Below are 21,417 nucleotides of genomic sequence, written 5' to 3'. Positions count from 1 at the left end.
TGAATGACACCTCCTGTAGTTTTGCAAGAGATGCAGAAAATAATTGAAACTGAGTGAATATCATATTTTCATATGAATGGGATGAACTTTCTCCCATATAACCTGTCTACAGACTGAGTCACTTTTTTTTTTTTACTTACCCTCCAAAGCTGCGGAAGTGAAGTCATAGTCGATATTTGTTTCGTGGGGGATACATTTAGCTGTTACACCGGACCGACAGGCTCGCATCTCGCATGAATGGAAAGATATTAGCATTGAAAGCCTTTTTTTTTTGTAGGAATGGAAACTGGATGCAGAGATTTCCGAGTTCACGTTAATCCGTATCATCAGTCGATTTAACGTGGGGACACTTCCCCCCCCTTTTATTCAGCTTCAGGGTGTTTCTGTTGGTTTGTGTGCAGAGCGGGAGCTAAGTAGCTTTTAGCTTCCTGAAGACACCAGTCAGTAACATTAACACTGCTGTTAGCCTGCAGAGCCCGTCAGCCCTGCTCCCACAACACAGACAAAGCAACAACAACACAGCAAACATGGTTGAAACCATATTTGACCTCCCGGTGGAGAAGCAGATATTTTACGCTGTTTTGGGTTTTTCCTGGACAGTGTATCTATGGGAGGCTTACCTCTCTTACAGACAGGTAAGTGTTGGCTTCACACCCTGAGTTTCTGCTTTGTAAATGTGTGTGTGGTTTTAGTTAGACCAGAGCAAGTCTTAAACAGGGGTCGAGAAATGTTTGGTTGATTAGAACTGTTTTTATATTTCTTCATTTCCACATTTATGTTACAAATATAAAAAACGTCAATTTGAATAGCTTATATTCATGAAAGACATTATTCATGTTGGCATTGGTATCAGTTAACAAGGTTTGTTTATAAATGGCAGTGGCACCCCCACCCTTACTCACTGCACCTGTACATGTTTAATATATGACCCTGTGCATTATTTGAATAGTTTTAGATGTGGCACTAGGCCCAGTTTAATATAAAACACAATTTTATACAATACTAGGGCGTCCCTGCTCCATCTCTCTGGTCCCTGGCCTGAAAAACATTGAAGTTAGGAGTTAGACTATGAAATACACAAATCAGTGAAATAAGATAACATTGGGGTCAGTTAAAACAGGTTTTAGATGGTATTTCTCACAAAGAGAAATTAATTAGAGATTAATTTATTGGTGCACATAATATGAAAAACAATTATTTTTACACATCTTGTATGAAAACATTTCAATAACAGTTGATATTTCAACTCTGGACCTTCTCCGCTCTACTGACTGTATAAGGTTAAATGTCAGTATTTTAATGTTATAAATGTGTATTTCAGTTGCTAAAAAAATATATATATATTTGTAGGCTTATGTAACCTCAGTTTAGATTGGGTAGTTAAATATTGACTACAGCACACAGAACATGGCAGACTTAGACCTTTTAAAAGTTTATTTAAACCACAGTGAAATGGCACCTGAGAAGGTTGAGTGTTTTTTTGATAAGTTGTAATTGAGACAGAACATAATGCAGAAGAGACACAGTAAGTACTGAGTGACAATCGGTATCAACTTTCACTGCCAGGTATGTTGACACACACTCAACTAGCTCTCAGTGGCTCCTGGTGCACTGAGACAGTGCAGAGGACAGCTGCAGCGTAGACATGTAAACATTTAAACAAACAGCTGCGATGTGTTGGAAAAACAAACCGTGTGTGCACAATTCAAATTGTTACAGAGTCACTCAGACCTGGCTGTTGTATTGGTAAAACGTATCTTACTGTAATACTACTGACATAGTATGTTGGTTGGCAGGTGTTTCCTGTTTGTACTGTGTTGACCTGTAATAAATGTTTCTCTTCTGCAGCGGAGGATATACAGATCAACAACACATGTGCCACAGGAACTGGGGAAGATCATGGATTCTGAAACATTTGAGAAGTCACGTCTTTATCAGCTGGATAAAAGCAACTTCAGCTTCTGGTCTGGACTCTACTCTGAGACTGAGGGGACGGTAGGAGTGATGAAATGAGTTTGAAATGCTTTAATTATTTGACAATAAATGTTCCATCATTTAACATCTAGTAAAAGCCATACCAAGGGTCTTTATTTGTCACTACAGGGACATCGTTATACCGTTAATGCTCTCTTTGAATAAGTGTCTCTTGTGTCTCCACCTTTCAGTTGATCCTGCTCCTCGGTGGGATCCCGTTTCTGTGGGGCGTCGCTGGTACTGTGGCGACTCGTTTTGGCTTCAGTCCAGAGTACGAGATCACTCAGTCCCTCGTGTTTCTGACACTTGCCACGCTGTTCAGTGCCATAACTGGACTTCCCTGGAGTTTGTACAACACATTTATCATTGAGGAGAAGCACGGCTTTAATCAGCAGGTACGCTGACTGAGCAGCAGCACTCACTCTCTGTGGACCACAAGCGTGGCTGTTTGTAGTTTGCTTTCTCAGGAAGAGCTGCAGCTGGGATCAGTTTGATTTCATATTGGTTACAATGGATTAGAGCCAACATGGACTGAAGGACTGAAGTGTGTCGCACTATCTTTATCTTACTTACTCCAAATCTGCAGTAGACACAGTGTGTTTAGACATACAAAAAAAAAACAAATACTGTATGAGACATAATAAACACTTGAGTGAAGAGCAACAGTAACATTTTCCAAGCTTTTAAACCACAAACCAGTTACAGCGATATTCACACCCAGGCTGCCACTGGTCTCTCCAACAAATGCACTCACATTCCTGACAGATCCCTCTGTTTCTCTTTGTTTATATTATTCTTGTCTTCTCCTCTCAGACGCTGGGGTTCTTCCTCAAGGACGCCGTTAAGAAGTTCGTAGTGACCCAGTGTATCCTGCTGCCTGTGACCTCACTGCTCCTCTACATCATCAAAATAGGAGGGGACTACTTTTTCATCTATGCCTGGCTCTTCACCCTGGCTGTTTCTCTGGTTAGTGATGTGTCACCTTAGTGTTTGATGGCCGGACTTGATACCACCACTTTTTCATAACACATCTCCATCCCTTCTTTGTTCCTAGGTACTTGTGACCATCTATGCTGATTACATTGCTCCCCTGTTTGACAAGTTCACTCCATTACCAGAGGGAGAGTTAAAGACAGACATTGAAGCTATGGCCAAAAGTATCAGCTTCCCCCTGACAAAGGTTTATGTTGTAGAAGGTAAAGTCACAACTAAACTCAGTTTTTACATGGATTTACATGCTTGTTTATCGGATTAAAACATACAGCCTTTTTTTTTCTTGTATATTTTCAGGTTCTAAGCGTTCGTCGCACAGCAATGCATACTTCTATGGGTTCTTCAAGAACAAACGTATTGTGCTGTTTGACACTCTGCTGGAAGACTACTCACCTCTCAACAAGTCTGGAGAGCCACAGCCCGAGCCACCAGAGAGTGATGAGACATCCAACGAAGCAAAAGCCAAGCCCAAGGTTACATAGCCTTCAACTTCATTCAGAGAAGTTCTTATTCCACTCATATATATCCATTAAAGAAGCCTGGTTTATATAAGTACCATAAATGTACCTGATAGTGTTAATAGTCCTCCGTTTTGAATCAAAGTAGTCCTTTATTTCATACAGTTTTACTTCAACTTGACCAAATTTGAACCTGAATTCATAGTTTTGAGCGTCAGAATTAGTAATGACAATGACTGAGATGAATTGTCCTTCAGTTGTTTTGTTCTCTTCATACAGAACAAGAAGCAAGGCTGCAACAACCCTGAGATCCTTGCAGTCTTGGGTCATGAGCTTGGCCACTGGAAGCTTGGCCACACTGTAAAGAATATTGTCATCAGTCAGGTCGGGATTCCCCCCCTTTTTTTTTAATTTTTCGATACGATATCAGCAGCATGGATTAAAGTAAATAGATTTGACCATTTATAATAACCTCTGCTGACTATTGTTTCTGCAGATGAATTCCTTCCTGTGCTTCTCCCTGTTTGCTGCTCTGATTGGACGGAAGGAGCTGTTTGTAGCTTTTGGCTTCAATGACAGCCAACCCACACTAATAGGCTTGATGATTATCTTCCAGTTCATCTTCTCCCCGTACAATGAGGTGACTATGAGATTCCATTCTTTATATCTTACCAGTGTTTTGAGTTGTATATATATTTCATTAATTCCAGATCAACATCACAACTCACAGCTGTGTCTTTGATACTCTGTCTCTCCAGCTCCTGTCCTTCTGTCTGACGGTTCTGAGTCGCAGATTTGAGTTCCAGGCCGACGCCTTTGCACGCGGCATGGGCAAAGCCTCTGAGCTCTACTCTGCTCTCATCAAGCTCAACAAGGACAACCTGGGCTTCCCTGTGGCTGACTGGTTGTTCTCCATGTGGCACTACTCCCACCCTCCCCTCCTGGAGCGCCTCAGAGCGCTGGGCAACGTCAAGCAGGACTGACGGGGCTGGAAGGGGGAGCAGCGACCGCTGCCTCCTCCCAAGGGCCTCCGCAGACCGCTCCTGGCTCTGTGATGCACCTCGGTCTTTCTTTACCCATCTGCACCCCCTCATCTTGTTTTATCTTCTTTTAGTCTTTTCTTCACTTGCCATTCTTTCCATTTTCCTCCTTTTTTGAAACCTTATTTTAAACAAAACCAAAACATATCAGCACAAGGCAGCCTATAAAAATCTGAAGCCTGTGCTGACATCTCTGCTCTTTCTCCAGAGACACCTAACATGCACTTGCCGAGAGCAATACATCTGGGCAATGTGTGTCTTAAAAGCTATTGTCGGAGCCCGAGTCACATTTTACAGACAGTTTTAGTTTTTGAAACAAGTATCACTTTGTTGAAGCACAACAAATAGACTTTGGCAGAATTTACAAATCCAGGAATAAGACAAGAGAGTTTTATTTGTTATGAATTTAAAGAACATGAAATGAACACAGACATGGTAACATAACTTATTATGAACTCATGACAATACTTTTTGTAGATACACAGGCCAGTAATTGATTTGTCTCTCGTGTGCAACTTTTTTTTTTATGCAAAATCTCCAGGCAAGCTCAAGAGAATGATGTTAATCCAGTCACTGAATCAAATTTCCAGGTTTGCAAGAGTAACTGTGTTGATGCTTTGTCACAGTGAAAAACATGCGAGTGCCTCTAATTATTGCTGTTTTTGTTCAGATAATGGAAATATTATGAGCGCAGCAGTGCAGAAAATTTCATTTGAATTTTTTTACATGCATCAGGGGGAAAGATCTTGTTTTACTTTTTCTAAAGCACTTGCAGACAAGGGTGCAACCATTCTTGTACATATGTAACTTTGATGAGTAGAGTATCGACGTATGAAGTGAATTGTGAAAAATTGTTGAATGTGATTTCAAAATTTTAAGTTGATATGGTGTTTTTTAGTTTCTTCTCTTGGATTTTGGGCCGGAGTGAGCACAGAGTTGCCTGGAAAGTAAAGTGTTTATAGGGGACTTTCGGGAAGGGGTCTGTGAGTTTCCCTCCAACACATAAGCCAGTGCTTGGTTTGTTCAAAGGGGGGACTCTATACTTACTCTGCAGTTGAATAAAATCCTTCAAAGCACTTTTTCTGGGTTCTTGTTTTATTATTATATAGGATTGCATTTGCAAGTATTTATTTAATGACAATACCGTACTTACTGTGATGTCTTTTTTAAATGTTTTTCTAAAAGACTTTAATAAAAGTTATATTAAATATTCAAAAATTAAAGCCCATGACAGCTATTTAAGCCAGGCATGGGCAACTCACTACACAAAGGGCTAGTGTGGCTGCAGAATTTTGTTCTAACCGGCAACTGGTAGCAGCACACACCAGACCTGACTCATTTAGGCTGGAACAAAAACCTGCAGCAACACCAGCCATAATAAAAGTCCAAGGGTTGTTGATTGTGATGAATTACTTGACACAAGTGTTTGACACAGATGATTTTTTAACCTGTTTTGCAGTAGTTAGAACACTAAAGGCACTATTATTATTCTAAATTTTATGTAGGCTAATTTTCACAAAAAAACAAAAAAAAACAAGAAAGTGTATTTTATACTAGGGGAAACTGCATAAATGTATTAGGCTAATTCTCTTTGAAAAATTATTTTTGAAATTAAAAGGGAAAAAAAAAAGGCAAAAAAGCATGGAAAAAAGCCAGGTGTAAACAGAACGTGTGTGGTATGGCGCAGTCCATTTAGAGACCATACCATTACGACAAATTAATCAGTATTTCTTTCCACTGTATTTCTTTACTCGCTACCTATATAAACAAGAATTTGTCAACGTACAATAAAAAACAACGTATGATGCATGAATCGCCATTTAGCTCCGTTTCCCACAACACCGACGTGATGCTGGTGTCGTCACCCCCGTCGCGCTAATAATGGCGCCGTCCAGTGGACTATGTTTATGGACAAGGACAAGCCACACTGTCAGAGCCGTTAGTTGTCTCATGTGGGAGTCAACATGGCGAGGTTTCTGAGGCCTAATATCAGGAGTTTTGTCAACTCACAGCTGCGTATGTCGTCGGACCAGGTAACAGACGTCCTGTAGACACTTAGGTTGATTGATACGTGGGTTTTGTTAAGCGTTTTACTGCTGCGTGAACCATTTGAAAATGAATTACTCTCATAATTGTGCCACTCTGACCATGTACCTTTTATGAGAAGTAACCTAGATAAGCAACTGTTGGTGACATGATTATTGCTAGGTCAAACAATTTTCATACTAATGCAGCTTTAGAGCATTGATCAGTGAGAGAGAGAATAATGTAGAGGTTTTATTTTAATCATGTTGGGTTTAGTGCAACTAAAATACAAGGAGTTGCATGTTTAACAAGTTTTTGTATGCACAGTATGGACTGTCCTGGGGTCTTGGTTGTATTGTTTTTTTTCCCCACAAAGACTTTCTAGTCAGTTCCAAATACCTCTGTCTCTATTATCACCTGGCAAACAAAGAGGCCCTTTACCCTGATTCAATAAACTGAATCTTGACCTTCACAAGAAGCAGGTTATCACAGAGTCCAACTACCTTGATATCACATATACGCCTCTAGGGAACTGTGTAATTTGAGGCCTCTGTCTACAGTGTAAAAACAAATTTAAAATCTAATGTGTTTCTGAATGTTTATACTAAATATTTTCTCTTTGTTCTCTTCTCAGTTGGGTGAGCTGGGTAAAGGTGCAGGAAAAGGTGGTGGAGGTGGAGGGTCCATCAGAGAGGCAGGTGGGGCCATGGGGAAGAAGCAGGCCGCTGAGGAGGAGATGTACTTCAAGTATGTATTTATGGTCTTTTACAGAAACAAAATGTGGACAATGTTGGTTTTATGTAAAGCTCTAACACCATATATTGCTTTTTGTCTCTTCTTCACTCTTCTCTCTCTGTTTGTGTCTCTTTATCCACTTTCTTTGTTTTTTCTGCCTATTATTTCTCTACTTTGTTGTTACCATCTGTCCATTTAAACACAAGGCGTAAGGAACAGGAGCAGCTGGCTGCACTGAAGCAGCACCACCAGGAAGAGATTGATCACCACAAAATGGAGATTGAACGCCTGCAGCGCGAGATCGACCGCCACAAGGGAAAAATCAGGAAGCTGAAGCACGACGACTGAATGAAGTCTTCCTGCTCACCGTTCAGTTAACACTCCGCCGTGTTACCCGGCCAGTCATGAATGTATGGGATACTGTTCTGAAAATGCCTGAAAGATATTATTAAAGTCGTTCATTAAATGATTATTGTTTCCATGGCATGCTGTGACCAAAATTTTACACCTAACTCAACTTTATTCTTTCATCATCGGAGTACCACAGGTAAAGTGAAAAAACTTGAGTGCTTTAGTGCTTCTTGGCAACATCAATTCTTCTGTACTGAATGTATTATCATTGATCAATTATTTGTTACGTAATTTTAAAAAAAATAAAGATTACCAAACATTCCTTAATTTAAACTTAACAAATGTGAGGATATGCTGATTTTTACTGGTTTATATCAATGCCTATAAGTGCAGTTTTTGAAGGGGAAAAAAAGCAACCTCACCTTAGAGGTTAATTTAAATTGACAAGCAATTAAAAACAGCATACTACAGGATGTTGCACCAAATGTGGACAAAGCAACTATTCTTCCTGATATTAGCCCAGTATTGGCAAGCAGGAGACTATGATATATTGATAAAAAAGAAAAATATATATATATAGAATTTCTCAGAAGGAAAGCTAAAGGGGATCAATGAGATAATTATATGTTAGAAATTATCTGCTATCTTCTCTCTCTGCCCATTAGTGACTTTATTAATAAATAAAATTATTCATACCGCATTCCAAGTATTAAGCATTTTATATTGCAACCAAGTCTTATGAAAGGAAAAACAGAAAAGACAAGACAAATGGGCTTTATGCACACCTCCACTAGGCTACTTCCTGAAATAAGCCAGCTCCTTTATTTCCTTATTGGACCAACTAATTAATCCAGGTGTGCCCGACCATTGTTGTAAAGTCAGACATACCTGGATTAATCAGTTGGTCCAATAAGTTAAAACAGGAAATAAAGGAGCTGGCTTATTTCAGGAAGTAGTGGAGCTGTGCATAAAGCCCATTGCCACCTTGAAGCAAATTGGACGAATCAGCACATAAAATGGATATGGTAATTGCTGATTCATGTAGCCTACACATTCTGTGTTTTGATGACATTTCATTTAGTTTACAAAACATTTTAAATCACTGTTAGCCTTTTCTAAAAACAACTTTGTGACAATAAAATTAAAAATCTATATCAACATCCCAGACTGTTGAAACGATGCAACGTTTTTTTATGAAAAAAAAAAAAAATCATACACAGATCCCGCGAGAAAGAAATGTGCATGTCGTCACTTCCGCTGTGCCCCTGCCTTTTACCACGGGCAGCCCCGTACGTCTTTCTTTTCGCACATCATGGCGGACCGGTTCAATAAGGTGAGGAACTGCTGCGGAATCATTATGTCTTTTTTCAGGTCTTAAGTCCGTTTGACACTTTGATTTTCACGTCTAGACTGCGGGCGATAACTACATTAGCATTTTGTCTAATCATGGACTCGCTCGGTGTTTTCCTTATGGCTGGATTTTGAAATGTTTAAAGCGGCTGAGCCTGAGCTAAGTGTACATGCCTCCATCATGGCAGCGTCCCTGACGAGTCAATGCTGTTAGCTCGTCAACTTCAGCATGCGTCCCCGTGGTGTCCAAGTCTGAACGCGGTGGAGACAAATGTTGAATAACCTAAGGCGCATATAGTTTTATTTGTACGAAGGTGTTATACATAACTGCCCATCCGCTTCATTTAATGCTGAAACAGAGTCACGGTGCACTGTCTGCATGCTTTAACGTTGATGCTAAGCTAACGCTATAACTTAGCTACACCGGTAACTTGCTCCATGTGGCAATTACCAGCGTGTATATATCTAAGGTTACCAGGCTCATAGAGATGACCATGCACGTATTGTACGTAAACAAATCATATAAATACAATTGTACAACTATTAGTTTTCTGCCGACTTATTTTTGTGAAAAGTCAGACTAGGTGCTGACAATTTAGCACACCACACCTTTGGCAAATGTCAGCCTGCGAGCTGATTATATAGATTGTAAGTTATACAACTGAATATCTTTGTCTTTAACCTCCAGGTTCTGCTGCTTGATGGCAGGGGCCATCTACTTGGTCGGCTTGCTGCCATTGTGGCCAAACAGGTCCTGCTTGGTGAGTTTACTTCACTTAAAGTTCATAATCATATCATGTGTTAAATTGTGTTCAGTAAGTCTTGTAACTACACAACCATTATGTTTCAATATTGAACTGAGTGTGAAGCTGCTGCCTCTTCAATCTGTCGATGATGATTACATTTACCCTACTTGAGTTTAACGACCATGAGAAAACTCACATGCACTACCATCTGAGACGGAGTATGGACGACTGTCAGCATGACTGGATTTTGTTGAAGTCCTTAAATTGAACTGTTGTGTGTTTACTATTCACAGGACACAAGGTGGTTGTGGTGAGATGTGAAGGCATCAACATCTCCGGCAACTTCTACCGCAACAAGCGTAAGTAGACTACTCGGTTTTCATATTGCTTTAACTTGCCTGTTGTCAATGATGTTTACCACTAATGTTCGAGTTTCAATGACCATGAGAATACCTTACATGCACTACCATCTGAGACATAAGCAATATATACCAAAATATAACCATTTATGAACGCTGGAACTATTGGCAACTCAGTTTAAAAGTATTTCTCTCTCTACACACATCTCTTCAGTGAAGTACCTGGCTTTTCTGCGCAAGAGGATGAACACCAACCCCTCCCGTGGACCGTACCATTTCAGAGCTCCTAGCAGGATCTTCTGGAGGACTGTCAGAGGTAAAAAGAATAAAATATGGCACAAGACTGGATACAGAGACTTCACTAGAACACATTTCAGTACCAATGAAGAATAAATTACAGAAATGTGTGAAAGAAACATGCATTAAGTCTTTTGCTGACATTGGATAACAATTTGATGATTTCAGTGTAAGTGTATTAGTGTGTGGATCATGCATTGGGTTTATCTTCATATATTCAATAGCATAACAAGTGGTTTGCTAATTTGTGGGTGAAAAGCCTTGTTAGTCTTATATAAACGTATATAAACATGAAGAATTTGGTGGTGGAATAAAATACAGATCCAAGTGGTGAGTTATGTACCAGATTTAGTTAAGAGTGGATTTGCCACATGGAGTTAGGTTTGCCATCATTTCTTCCTTGCTCGACTGTGATGAGCACTTTATCCCGAAGCTGATCATCCATTGATGAGACAAACTTTATCGGATCTGATTGCTGAGTCGGGCAAGGATGTATATTTGTATTTGGGCAAATGAACATTTGCCACACTTGCACGCAATACTGTTTGACAGCGTATTTTATTGAAGGCTTTTCTCTGTTTCAACAGGCATGCTGCCCCACAAAACCAAGAGAGGCCAGGCTGCTCTGGAGAGGCTGAAGGTGTTCGACGGTATCCCCCCACCTTATGACAAGGTAATATTCCTGCAGGACAACCAAGGGCCATACATGCACATTATGTATGGCCTTTTCATATGCTGTAACTCTGCTGTCTGTGATGTGTTTTATTACCTTACCTACCTTGTCTGACAATGACCATGGAGAGAACTAATTTCTGAGACATGCTGACACATCAGTGTTGGCATGTGCTTTTTGCTTCTTGGTCTGATTTTGGATTTTCTTTCTTTTCCACAGAGGAAGCGCATGGTCGTCCCAGCTGCTCTTAAGATTGTGCGTCTGAAGCCCACTCGCAAGGTGAGCCCTGAATTTTGAAGTTCAGACTAAACATTACAAAGTTAAACTTTTGACTTAAGAGATTTGGCTTTAAAATGGACAAATGTGGATCAAGTCAAAATGCTTCAATTCATCTGTCACAACAGTTCTTACTTGACAGTGATGAGCTCTTTATCCCGAAACTGATCATCCATTGATGAGACAAACTTTATCGGATCTGATTGCTGAGTTGAGTTGGGGACAAGCTGTGCTTTGAGTTGAAGCTGATGACATAAAATCAAATACCAGTTTTCAGACTTTTCAAAGAATATCCACTGTTGCAGGTTTAGAAGTTGTCTCTCCGTATTAGTGTCATGCAACCACTTTATTTTGCCAATAACACTTAATGAAAACGTACTGTTTTTTTCTTTTTTCTTAGTTCGCCCTCCTCGGGCGTCTGGCTCATGAGGTCGGCTGGAAGTACCAGGCTATCACAGCCACCCTGGAGGAGAAGAGGAAGGAGAAGGCCAAGCTCCGGTACTCCAAGAAGAAGACAACAGTCAAGCTGACCAAGCTGGCAGAGAAGAACGTTGAGGCAAAGATTGCAAAATACACAGACGTTCTGAAACAATATGGAGTCCTTGTTTGAGCTGATTTCCTCTGGCCAATAAAGATAAATACATGTTTATAAAAAGTGTATTGACTTTTTTATTCCTTGTTACTGAAATTATGGTTATCTGGCAGTGTTGTGGTATCTATTTAAGGTTGCATCAATCAGATGTTACTGTTTTGAACATTTGGAGTAAGAAGGTGCCATTTGCATGAATGCAAGGGTCTGTTTTTCATATTGTTGTAAACAGTCAACTGGAAGATTGACAGCTCTATGGGATTTTGATGCAGACTGAATGTGGCTGCAGGTCGGCTTGCTGCCGTTGTGGCCAAACAGGTCCTGCTGGGTGAGTTTACTTCACTTAGAGTTCATAACCATATCATGCAATTTTTTTTCCCCCAATGTGTTCAGTAAGTCTTGTAACTAAACAACCATTGTGTTTCAATACTGAACTGAATGTGAAGCTTCTGGTGCTGACAATTACCCAACACCACACCTTTGGATAATGTCAGCCTGCAAGCTGATTATAGATGTAAGTTATACAGCTGAATATCTTTGTCTTTAACCTCCAGGTTCTGCTGCTTGATGCAGGGGCCATCTACTTGGTCGGCTTGCTGCCATTGTGGCCAAACAGGTCCTTCTGGGTGAGTTTACTTCACTTAAAGTTCATAATCATATCATGTGTTAAATTGTGTTCAGTAAGTCTTGTAACTACACAACCATTATGTTTCAATATTGAACTGAGTGTGGCGCTGCTGCCTCTTCAATCTGTCGATGATGATTACATTTACCCTACTTGAGTTTAACGACCATGAGAAAACTCACATGCACTACCATCTGAGACGGAGTATGGACGACTGTCAGCATGACTGGATTTTGTTGAAGTCCTTAAATTGAACTGTTGTGTGTTTTATTATTCACAGGACACAAGGTGGTTGTGGTGAGATGTGAAGGCATCAACATCTCCGGCAACTTCTACCGCAACAAGCGTAAGTAGACTTGTCTATCTGTTCCCACTACTTAGTTTTCATATTGCTTTAACATGCCTGTTGTCAGTGATGCTTACCACTATTGTTCGAGTTTCAATGACCATGAGAATACCTTACATGCACTACCATCTGAGACATCAGCAATATATATCAAAATAACCATTTTTGGACGCTGGAACCATTGACAACTCGGTTTTAAAAGTATTTCTCTCTCTACACACATCTCTTCAGTGAAGTACCTGGCTTTTCTGCGCAAGAGGATGAACACCAACCCCTCCCGTGGACCGTACCATTTCAGAGCTCCTAGCAGGATCTTCTGGAGGACTGTCAGAGGTAAAAAATGGCACAAGACTGGATACAGAGACTTCACTGGAACACATTTCAGTACCGATGAAGAATAACATAATTTGTGAAAGAAACATGCATTAAGTGTCTTTTGCTGACATTAGACAATTAACTTGACAAAACAATTTTCTGATTTCACTATATGTGTATTAATCTGTGGATCATGCATAACAAGTGGTTTGCTGATTTGTGGGTGAAAAGCCTTGTCAGTCTTATATAAACATATATAAACATGAAGAATTTGGTGGTGGAATAAAATACAGATCTAAGTAGTGAGTTGTGTACCAGATTTAGTTGGGAGTGGATTTGTTACATGCAGTTAGGTTTGCCATCATTTCTTCTTTGCTCGACTGTGATGAGCACTTTATCCCGAAGCTGATCATCCATTGATGAGACAAACTTTATCGGATCTGATTGCTGAGTCGAGCAAGGATGTATATTTGTATTTGGACAAATAAATATTTGACACACTTGCACTCAATACTGTTCTACAGTGTATTTTACTTGAGGGTTTTTTCTGTTTCAACAGGCATGCTGCCCCACAAAACCAAGAGAGGCCAGGCTGCTCTGGAGAGGCTGAAGGTGTTTGACGGTATCCTCCCACCTTATGACAAGGTAATAATCCTGCAGGACAACCAAGGGCCATACATGCGTATTCTGTATGGCCCATACATATGCTGTAACTCTGCTGTCTGTGATGTGTTTTATTACCTTACCTACCTTGTCTGACAATGACCATGGAGAGAAATAACTTCTGAGACATGCTGACACATCAGTGTTAGGATGTGCTTTTTTTTTTTTATCTTGGTCTGATTTTGGATTTTCTCTCTTTTCCACAGAGGAAGCGCATGGTCGTCCCAGCTGCTCTTAATTGTGCGTCTGAAGCCCACTCGCAAGGTGAGCCCTGAATTTTGAAGTTCAGACTAAACATTACAAAGTTAAACTTTTGACTGAAGAGATTTGGCTTTAAAATGGACAAATGTGGATCAAGTCAAAATGCTTCAACTCATCTGCCACAACAGTTCTTACTTGACAGTGATGAGCTCTTTATCCCGAAACTGATCATCCATTGATGAGACAAACTTTATCGGATCTGATTGCTGAGTTGAGTTGTGGACAAGCTGTGCTTTGAGTTGAAGCTGTTAACATAAAATCAAATACCAGTTCTCAAACTTTTAGTTGTCTCTAGCTCTCAGTATTAGTGTCATGCAACCTTGTTATTTTGCCAATAACATTTAATGAAAATGTACTGTTTTCCTTTTTTCTTAGTTTGCCCTCCTCGGGCGTCTGGCTCATGAGGTCGGCTGGAAGTACCAGGCTATCACAGCCACCCTGGAGGAGAAGAGGAAGGAGAAGGCCAAGCTCCGGTAAGACAACAGTCAAGCTGGCAGAGAAGATTGCAAAATACACAGATGTTCTGAAACAATATGGAGTCCTTGTTTGAGCTGATTTCCTCTGTCCAATAAAAATAAATATACATGTTTATAACAAGTGTTATTGACTTTTTTTATTCCTTGTTACTGAAATTTCTTGCTAAAATGGTTATCTGGCATTGTTGTGGTTTTATTGAGGGTTACATCAATCAGATGTTACATTTAGAGTAAGAAGGTGCCATGTGCATGAATGCAAGGGTCTGTTTTTCATATTGTTGTAAACAGTCGACTGGAAAATTGACAACTCTATGGGAATTTTGATGCAGTACAGTTATCATATTAAATGGAGGCTGCGGAGAATTCAAATGGGCCACAAATGAAAGTTTTGAGTTCTAAGATGTAAATTTTATCAGTGGCGTTGAGGTGATGAGAATGTTTTTTCCTAATCCGCTAAATACCTTGATTAAATGTTATTTCACAGATCACATAACATGGGCAGACAGGGACAGTCAAGGTTATGGTTTTTCAATTTGTCACAGTTATGGGATGACTGGTTAGGATGTGTAACTTCACTGCAGTGCAAGCTGTCAACCAGCAGAGAGCGGTGTTGTACTGAATAAATAAGGCAAATGACAGCATGTGTCTCACTAAAAGCATGAACTCCTGGGGAAGGGATCAATACAAACTGGAGCATCGAGTGAAATAAATTAAGTGATCATTGGAAAGTAACCCAAACCTTTTTTTTGCAGTAGGTTAAGTTCTGTTTTCAATTATACCGCTGCGCTTCCTGAACCTTCAGAAAAACTCCTGGGAATCTGCCTGGACAAGGACTGATGTAAAAGTCTTTAAGTGTTTGTATCTAGGCCAAGTTGACCAAATAAGAGTTAAATGATTTTACATAAAATGCTGCTTTATAAAGTTTATAAACTGCTGAATCAAGTCTTTGTCTAATTGTACAATATACTCAGGAGGATTTCCAGATTATTCACTTCAGAGACATACATTTATTTTGTGAAGTGTAATTTATCCTGAACAGCTCAAAATAATCACACACTTCTGTACTGAACAGCTGAATCTCCGACCAGGCAGCATCCAATGCCCTTTGGTTGAGTATTTTTGTACTTCCCCAACTTAAAATGGGACAGATGTTGAGGTTTAAACCAACCAAGTCACTTACACATAAAAACATTGTCCTTCTGTATTTCATGACTGATCTAAACTAGATTTTTTTTTTTTTTTAATAAAATAAAGAGTAACACTTTAAACAAGCTGACTATACCTGATGTAAGATGATTGACATGGTAAATTGGATCATCACACACTGTCCTGTCAAAACCTCTGAAGAGCGCCACAGACACATAGATCCACTCATCTGTGCTGGTATGTGTGTTTATATGACAGTAACCTATCAAAGCTCACTAAGTTGACTTTGCAGAGTGATGCAATGCCCTGCGGTGGGAGATTGTTGTCAACATGACATTACTTTTTCTCACATTTTCTTATTTGAAATATTACTTGTGTCTTCAAGATGCACAAAATGAAATGGGTGCAAATTAAACACTGGCAAGTCTACAGAGGATTGCTCTTTTTGTAAGATGCAATCTTTGGCAGGGTTAAAAGTGTATGATTTTAAGGGGTCACAACCCAAAAGTTGGTTGGCAACCACTAACTAATAATGTAGGCTATTCTACAGTGGTTATACTAACTTCCTGAGTATATAACATATTCTTTGTCTCTGTGTGCTGCTTAATTATTTAAAAAAGTCACCGAAATGAAAGCTTTTTGTGCATAAAGTAATTGAGATAATTTATCTGAATATCTACTGAGTCTTATAAACCCACTTCACATCTATGTTGTGCCAATTATAGGCTACACTTTTCAAGTTGATAATCAGTATTCTGAGGTTGCCTACACTTTTTTCTGTCTTTTGCTCTTTCCTCTTAATCTCATTTCAGCATAATAGGCCAAATGTGTATGTGTGTGGGGGGGTGGGCAGCTCTGGAGCCACCATGGAGCTCCTTCCTATTTGTTCTTTAATTGGATTCTGATACTGAGACAAATGCTGAAGGATGTCCCACAACAAGAACTTCTCCACGCACCTGCCTCTGCACGTATCCCAAGCATCTTGTCTTTCTTAAAGTCTTTAATGTCGTTAAGTGATTAGTTGCGCATTTGTGGGCATTTTACATGTGTCAAATGGCATTTTTCATTTTGAGTGTTTATAACTGGTTATCTTCTCGATTAAAGCACATGGTATATGGAAAATGTCTTGAGTTGCCAAAGGCTGTCAAGATATTTTCCATGTTTTGTCTCTTCCCCTCTCTGTCAGTCACTCTGTCAATGCTCTTAAGCCTTATACCCCACCTCAAAGCAAGGCCAATATGATGCCTGTCTACCTGTGTTAAGAAGGGAAGTCAGGTCTCTAGCAAACACATGGAGAAGTCTCTGTGACATCTCCAAAAATAAGATTTTTGGATGCTTGCAAGAAGATCGCTCTTCAATGACGATGATCTGAGGTGGATTGAAAACACCATGACCGTCTGAAACCGTGCCTGCAGTCCCAGTTTATTATGGGCTCCAGGAATTATAGACATCCTCTACCTCCTCCTATCTGGCATTCTGGATTTAATTTCAGAAGAAATATTTATCAGTATGGGAGCCGTAATGGGGTTTCTTAAAGATGGTTGACGCTCCAGTGCAAATGGAAGGTTTAATTCTTTGCCCATGGTTTGATTTACTTCATTGGTTCTCATTTGCCTCTTATCTACCTGGCTTGGATGGGAAAGACCAAAAAGCCATTACACTCTTCAAATGGATCATGAAGTAGCACAATATATTCTCCAAACTTTTTGTGTCAGCAAATATGAGCTGTAATGGCACTGCAGCTATTGTGCATAGGCTACTCCTCCAGTGTGGAAAAAATGATAGAATACTTCATAAATCAAATTCAGATTAGTCTGCCTTAAACCTAAAAAATGCTGGCTTAATCCTGTGAATACGTAATAAATTGATTATAGGATCATGATTCTTGTTTGGTATGCTGTAGCTCTACAATCTTTAGATCATATCAATCTCTTTTTCATGGACCTACTTGTAGTGAGTAAGCAAATTAGTGAAATGTCACAACTGTTGTTGCTGACGATTAATCATATTATGTAAAACAAACATGGATGCTGACGTGAACACGTCAGGCTTCAAAGTTAAGCCTCTTTTTTTATGTAACCAACTTTATCTGGCCTTGCTGACACACCTGAGAGATTATTCCAGTCATTTCATACAGCTGGTGTTTGTAATGACAACCATAAAAAGGTTTTCCTTGCCAGCACGAGCTGATTAGTTTCTTCTGCATTTCATTCAGTGTTTCGGTATTGTCTCATTCCTTCTGAGACTGTTTCAAGCTCACGCTGTTGAATCATTATTGAACCAAAGATAGCTTTATCAGATTAGCAGAGGGAGCACGTCAGGGTGCACAGCGTGAAGAACATTTCTCATTTATTTCAGATGAAAACTTGCTAAATACTTGGTTCGTGGGTCTACACAGGAGTGTCACGTATAACAGCTGAACCGCTGGTGTGAGGTTTCTCCAGTGTCTGCCAATGTCACCCTTGAATGGGAATAAATTCATTCTAAGTCTCAAAGGTTGGCACAGAGAAAGTAAGAAAAAGATAAAGAGCAAGAGAAAAAGATAGAGTTCAAGTTTGGTCAGCCATATAATACCTAAAAGAAAAATTATAAGCACAAATGGACATGACTGAGAAGTAAAGGCCAAACGTCCATAAATCAATAGCTTTTATAGAACATAACTGACACAGACATTGGACGTAAACGAGATTACTTGTCCACGAATTGACTGGCCACTATATTGCAGATTAATAGTTTTCATTTTTCTCCTCAGAGTTGTTTCGTGAAAATCTATACAACTTAGTCACACTATTGATGTAGGCTATAGTGTGACCGCCCTGCTCTGCCTTCCCACACAGAATGAGACCTCCTCATGAGTCGTGATGAAGCCCTTTGTAGTTTTTTCATTTTATATCCCTGGTGATCTGACCAATGCACAGTTTCAACTATTTTTTGCTTTAGCTTTAGCTTTTTGCTCTTCAATTCATCTTAAGTTTTAGGTAATTACTTGACTATTCTGAATAGATATACTGGTATTTGAGTTTCCAAATGCAGTGCGGGAATCAGTCACATGCAGATGTAAAAATGCATGTGGATATGGATGTTGTTGACAGCAAAATATACACAAACATTATTTCTTCAGCCCACACAGAGGTGTTGATTACAGGTCAGGGATACCTATCAAAAAAACCTTTTTACATAATATATGCATGTGCAACCCTGATACATTTTTATAAGCATGAGCTGGAGGAGGGCATGCCCCCGCCTAGTTGATTATTCAGTGACCTCTGAGTGTAATTGAAATGATTGAGAATGGCAGCAGTCATTATATACACTTACAGACGGGCTTTACGGTGCCATAAATTGGATCTTGGCAGGAGGAGAAAGTTGTATTCTCTGTATTGTTATAGAACAGGAGTCGGAGTTAGAGGAGTTTGCCTTATGGTCCCATTCACCCACCGTACCTCTGTGCAGTTGTGTGTTTACCTGCAGTGAGCGAATGCCAGAACAAAACAGCATGATACGATAGTTCACATTGTCACTTTACATTACATAGGTGTCTGTTCCGTTCCTGCTGTAAAACCAATGCTGTGTGCTGCACATGTGAGAAATACATCTGCAAAGTCCATGCAAACTCACTTTCATGGCTACTGTTCTACATGTGCTAAGTAGAGAGTTCTGGTCTTCATGTTTTTGTTTTGTATTTTATTTCATTCTTATATATTGGAACAATGGTTCACAAGATGTGAGAAGACTTTTGAAGTTGAATTCCTCATTGCACAGTGTCAATGAGAGTAATCTCACTTCTGCCACACGCACCGCTGCCAGTCTCAGGGGACCACATTGAGGTAGGAAATTGCTTTTGGAAAACACCTGTGTTTATTATTCAAACATGAGAATGTACAAAAGAACAAATCCTGATGTTCTTACCTTTTTAATAAAAAAAGAAGTATTCTTTTATTCTAATCTGGAAAAGGTGTTTGGTTAGAAGTTGTGAGAAGAGGAAGAAGCTAGCAAAAACGACCTGGAGAACTTTGTGGACCTGTTCAAGCAGATTTTGATGGTGGATGCTGAGTAGAGAAGAACACCAAGCCAGACTCTTTAGCATCCCTTCATCACAATGAAACACCTCATCCGTACACTCAGCGACAGCCCCTCGTAAGCGATTTGTGCTGTGTGCATTATCTTTGTATTGATATAGAGGGACATACAGATGGAGTTGTTTGTGGTTGTCTATGAGGAGCTGAGCAGCTCAGGCAGCCTGCAGAGACCTGTCACAGCGCTGCCAGCCCAAACACTGCTTCAAGCGAAGACAACCCTGGTGAAAAAAAAGTGTACTTTATTGTATTTCAAGTATATTTGTATTTTGAATAGTATATTGAAAATGTAATTATACAAATTGTACTTTATATAAATATATAAAAATTACACTAACATCACACTTTCACGCTAACACTTTTAACACACTTGAAAATAATTATACTATATTACACTTTATAGAAATATATTAAAAATAAAATATACTTAAAGTGAAATTTATGTGTAATTTCTAAAGTGTACTTATTTGAAATTTGTTTTCACACATACTTTTGATATATTTTAAAATGTATGCTAAAATTGTCATTGTAAAATACAATGATAACATATTTTGAAAGTATACATTTTAATATCAACACTGTAATATTAAGTTTGAGTGTATTTTAAGTTACATTTGAGTTTAATTATAAAGTGAAGTTATTTATGCTTGTAGCCTACTTCAGGACATTTTGGAAAGTGGTATTAGCCTATGCACCTAAACCCGTTTATTAAATTTTGTGCTGTGTGTTTGGCAAAAAAAAAAAAAAGATAGGCTACAACCTTACACGCATGAAATCACATGAAACAATACACTTAATTAACACTTAACAATCATCCACAAGAGCGTTGTAGAGTTGTTGGATTGTGTGTTTGATAGTCTCCGTAGCGGTAGCTGAGCAGCTCATGTCTCTGCCCCGCCGATCTAAAAACAGCTTGTAGGTTACCGTCAATTACAGTAAAAGTAACGAACCCTATCCCTAAGACTAGGGATTAACGGGCAAATCTACCAAAATGTTGAAATATCCCTTTAAGCACATTGTTTTAATGTTATAATGTCTGTTGTAACCAAGGTTAAAAGTCTGTATTAAAAATTAGTTGATTGCATATTAAAACAGCTGAATTCATATTTAAAAAGTTAATTAATAAATACTAAGTTATGTTAATAATTAAAAACAGATACTTACCTATAAAAAGAAATTGAACAGTGATAAAATATTTTTTTATACGTTTATTTTGAAAGAGATTGGCTGGAGATGAGCTGTCAGCCAATCGGGAAGAAGCTCCCGCCCCTTGACCTGCTCAGAACAAGGTTCACTTCCTCCGGAGCCGTTGTCAGGAGAGCGAGCAGCCCCGCATCGAGCACGACACTTAGCTTGTGAAGAGGAGACACTAGTAAAAGTTGATAAAAGTGATTAAAAACTACGGGATAACTCCGGTGACGCCCTGGACCTGTGAGAGTGAAGCTAGAGGGACCCGACATCTCCACCAAGAAGAAAACGCATCGGTGAGAAATCGTTTTTTCCATGCTAAATGCTAACCGCCAGTGCTAATCAGTGCTAATACCAGAAACCTTACCCACTCGTGTGAATCACTAGCGTTAAAGCTAGCACTAGCTTCATTTTGAAGGTGCAATATGAGACGTTTTGAGAATTGGTTGCACACT

The 21,417-nt window shown here is 39.4% G+C and overlaps 3 protein-coding genes, 10 non-coding genes and 1 pseudogene across 14 annotated transcripts; all 14 read left to right on the top strand.

The window, feature by feature from the left end:
- Positions 1 to 200: 200 nt before the first annotated feature.
- Positions 201 to 5,541, top strand: zmpste24 (zinc metallopeptidase, STE24 homolog). The gene is made up of 9 exons (XM_085768263.1): positions 201 to 635; positions 1,849 to 1,995; positions 2,166 to 2,369; positions 2,788 to 2,940; positions 3,029 to 3,170; positions 3,265 to 3,440; positions 3,705 to 3,809; positions 3,922 to 4,065; positions 4,184 to 5,541. The coding sequence occupies exons 1-9, from the start codon at positions 528 to 530 to the stop codon at positions 4,406 to 4,408; spliced, it is 1,404 nt and encodes a 467-aa protein (XP_085624389.1). The 5' UTR covers positions 201 to 527; the 3' UTR covers positions 4,409 to 5,541.
- An 885-nt stretch (positions 5,542 to 6,426) lies between these two features.
- Positions 6,427 to 7,586, top strand: atp5if1b (ATP synthase inhibitory factor subunit 1b). The gene is made up of 3 exons (XM_085768228.1): positions 6,427 to 6,498; positions 7,125 to 7,237; positions 7,432 to 7,586. The coding sequence occupies exons 1-3, from the start codon at positions 6,430 to 6,432 to the stop codon at positions 7,571 to 7,573; spliced, it is 324 nt and encodes a 107-aa protein (XP_085624354.1). The 5' UTR covers positions 6,427 to 6,429; the 3' UTR covers positions 7,574 to 7,586.
- A 1,289-nt stretch (positions 7,587 to 8,875) lies between these two features.
- On the top strand, positions 8,876 to 11,932 carry rpl13a (ribosomal protein L13a). Its single transcript, XM_085768227.1, has 7 exons — positions 8,876 to 8,909; positions 9,615 to 9,687; positions 9,966 to 10,031; positions 10,246 to 10,347; positions 10,916 to 11,001; positions 11,221 to 11,280; positions 11,678 to 11,932. Exons 1-7 carry the CDS (start codon positions 8,889 to 8,891, stop codon positions 11,885 to 11,887), a joined length of 618 nt encoding a protein of 205 aa, XP_085624353.1. The 5' UTR covers positions 8,876 to 8,888; the 3' UTR covers positions 11,888 to 11,932.
- Positions 9,811 to 9,890, top strand: LOC146963725 (small nucleolar RNA Z195/SNORD33/SNORD32 family). Its single transcript, XR_015035007.1, has one exon. It is a non-coding gene; the product is annotated as a small nucleolar RNA Z195/SNORD33/SNORD32 family (small nucleolar RNA).
- LOC146963724 (small nucleolar RNA Z195/SNORD33/SNORD32 family) lies at positions 10,073 to 10,152 on the top strand. Its single transcript, XR_015035010.1, has one exon. It is a non-coding gene; the product is annotated as a small nucleolar RNA Z195/SNORD33/SNORD32 family (small nucleolar RNA).
- LOC146963723 (small nucleolar RNA SNORD50) lies at positions 10,734 to 10,810 on the top strand. Its single transcript, XR_015035003.1, has one exon. It is a non-coding gene; the product is annotated as a small nucleolar RNA SNORD50 (small nucleolar RNA).
- Positions 11,074 to 11,151, top strand: LOC146963722 (small nucleolar RNA SNORD34). Its single transcript, XR_015034989.1, has one exon. It is a non-coding gene; the product is annotated as a small nucleolar RNA SNORD34 (small nucleolar RNA).
- LOC146963721 (small nucleolar RNA SNORD50) lies at positions 11,414 to 11,490 on the top strand. The gene has a single exon (XR_015035001.1). It is a non-coding gene; the product is annotated as a small nucleolar RNA SNORD50 (small nucleolar RNA).
- A 317-nt stretch (positions 11,933 to 12,249) lies between the features above and the next one.
- On the top strand, positions 12,250 to 14,673 carry LOC146963714 (large ribosomal subunit protein uL13-like; annotated as a pseudogene). Its single transcript, XR_015034763.1, has 7 exons — positions 12,250 to 12,258; positions 12,394 to 12,492; positions 12,772 to 12,837; positions 13,069 to 13,170; positions 13,712 to 13,797; positions 14,022 to 14,079; positions 14,452 to 14,673. The product of XR_015034763.1 is annotated as a large ribosomal subunit protein uL13-like (transcript).
- Positions 12,616 to 12,695, top strand: LOC146963719 (small nucleolar RNA Z195/SNORD33/SNORD32 family). Its single transcript, XR_015035006.1, has one exon. It is a non-coding gene; the product is annotated as a small nucleolar RNA Z195/SNORD33/SNORD32 family (small nucleolar RNA).
- LOC146963718 (small nucleolar RNA Z195/SNORD33/SNORD32 family) lies at positions 12,897 to 12,976 on the top strand. Its single transcript, XR_015035009.1, has one exon. It is a non-coding gene; the product is annotated as a small nucleolar RNA Z195/SNORD33/SNORD32 family (small nucleolar RNA).
- LOC146963717 (small nucleolar RNA SNORD50) lies at positions 13,530 to 13,606 on the top strand. The gene has a single exon (XR_015035002.1). It is a non-coding gene; the product is annotated as a small nucleolar RNA SNORD50 (small nucleolar RNA).
- LOC146963716 (small nucleolar RNA SNORD34) lies at positions 13,870 to 13,947 on the top strand. The gene has a single exon (XR_015034990.1). It is a non-coding gene; the product is annotated as a small nucleolar RNA SNORD34 (small nucleolar RNA).
- Positions 14,213 to 14,289, top strand: LOC146963715 (small nucleolar RNA SNORD50). Its single transcript, XR_015035000.1, has one exon. It is a non-coding gene; the product is annotated as a small nucleolar RNA SNORD50 (small nucleolar RNA).
- Positions 14,674 to 21,417: the final 6,744 nt, after the last annotated feature.

This window comes from Trachurus japonicus, chromosome 22 (genome assembly GCF_045865225.1).
Source record: "Trachurus japonicus isolate A0001 chromosome 22, Traja_1.0".
NCBI classification, from domain to species: Eukaryota; Metazoa; Chordata; class Actinopteri; order Carangiformes; family Carangidae; genus Trachurus; species Trachurus japonicus.
Note: the sequence above shows the minus strand (reverse complement) of the source record. Positions and strands in the feature narration are given on the sequence as shown.

What these genes read in the sequence shown, in the direction of transcription:
- rpl13a (XM_085768227.1), top strand. Translation starts at nt 8,889, where the DNA reads ATGGCGGACCGGTTCAATAAG. An exon ending in TGGCGGACCGGTTCAATAAG is followed by an intron (nt 8,910 to 9,614) that starts GTGAGGAACTGC and finishes TTTAACCTCCAG; the next exon opens with GTTCTGCTGCTTGATGGCAG. An exon ending in CTTCTGGAGGACTGTCAGAG is followed by an intron (nt 10,348 to 10,915) that starts GTAAAAAGAATA and finishes CTGTTTCAACAG; the next exon opens with GCATGCTGCCCCACAAAACC.
- zmpste24 (XM_085768263.1), top strand. Translation starts at nt 528, where the DNA reads ATGGTTGAAACCATATTTGACCTCCCGGTGGAGAAGCAGATATTTTAC. An exon ending in AAAGGTTTATGTTGTAGAAG is followed by an intron (nt 3,171 to 3,264) that starts GTAAAGTCACAA and finishes GTATATTTTCAG; the next exon opens with GTTCTAAGCGTTCGTCGCAC. An exon ending in AGAATATTGTCATCAGTCAG is followed by an intron (nt 3,810 to 3,921) that starts GTCGGGATTCCC and finishes TTGTTTCTGCAG; the next exon opens with ATGAATTCCTTCCTGTGCTT.
- atp5if1b (XM_085768228.1), top strand. Translation starts at nt 6,430, where the DNA reads ATGGCGAGGTTTCTGAGGCCTAATATCAGGAGTTTTGTCAACTCACAG. An exon ending in TGCGTATGTCGTCGGACCAG is followed by an intron (nt 6,499 to 7,124) that starts GTAACAGACGTC and finishes TTCTCTTCTCAG; the next exon opens with TTGGGTGAGCTGGGTAAAGG. An exon ending in GAGGAGGAGATGTACTTCAA is followed by an intron (nt 7,238 to 7,431) that starts GTATGTATTTAT and finishes TTTAAACACAAG; the next exon opens with GCGTAAGGAACAGGAGCAGC.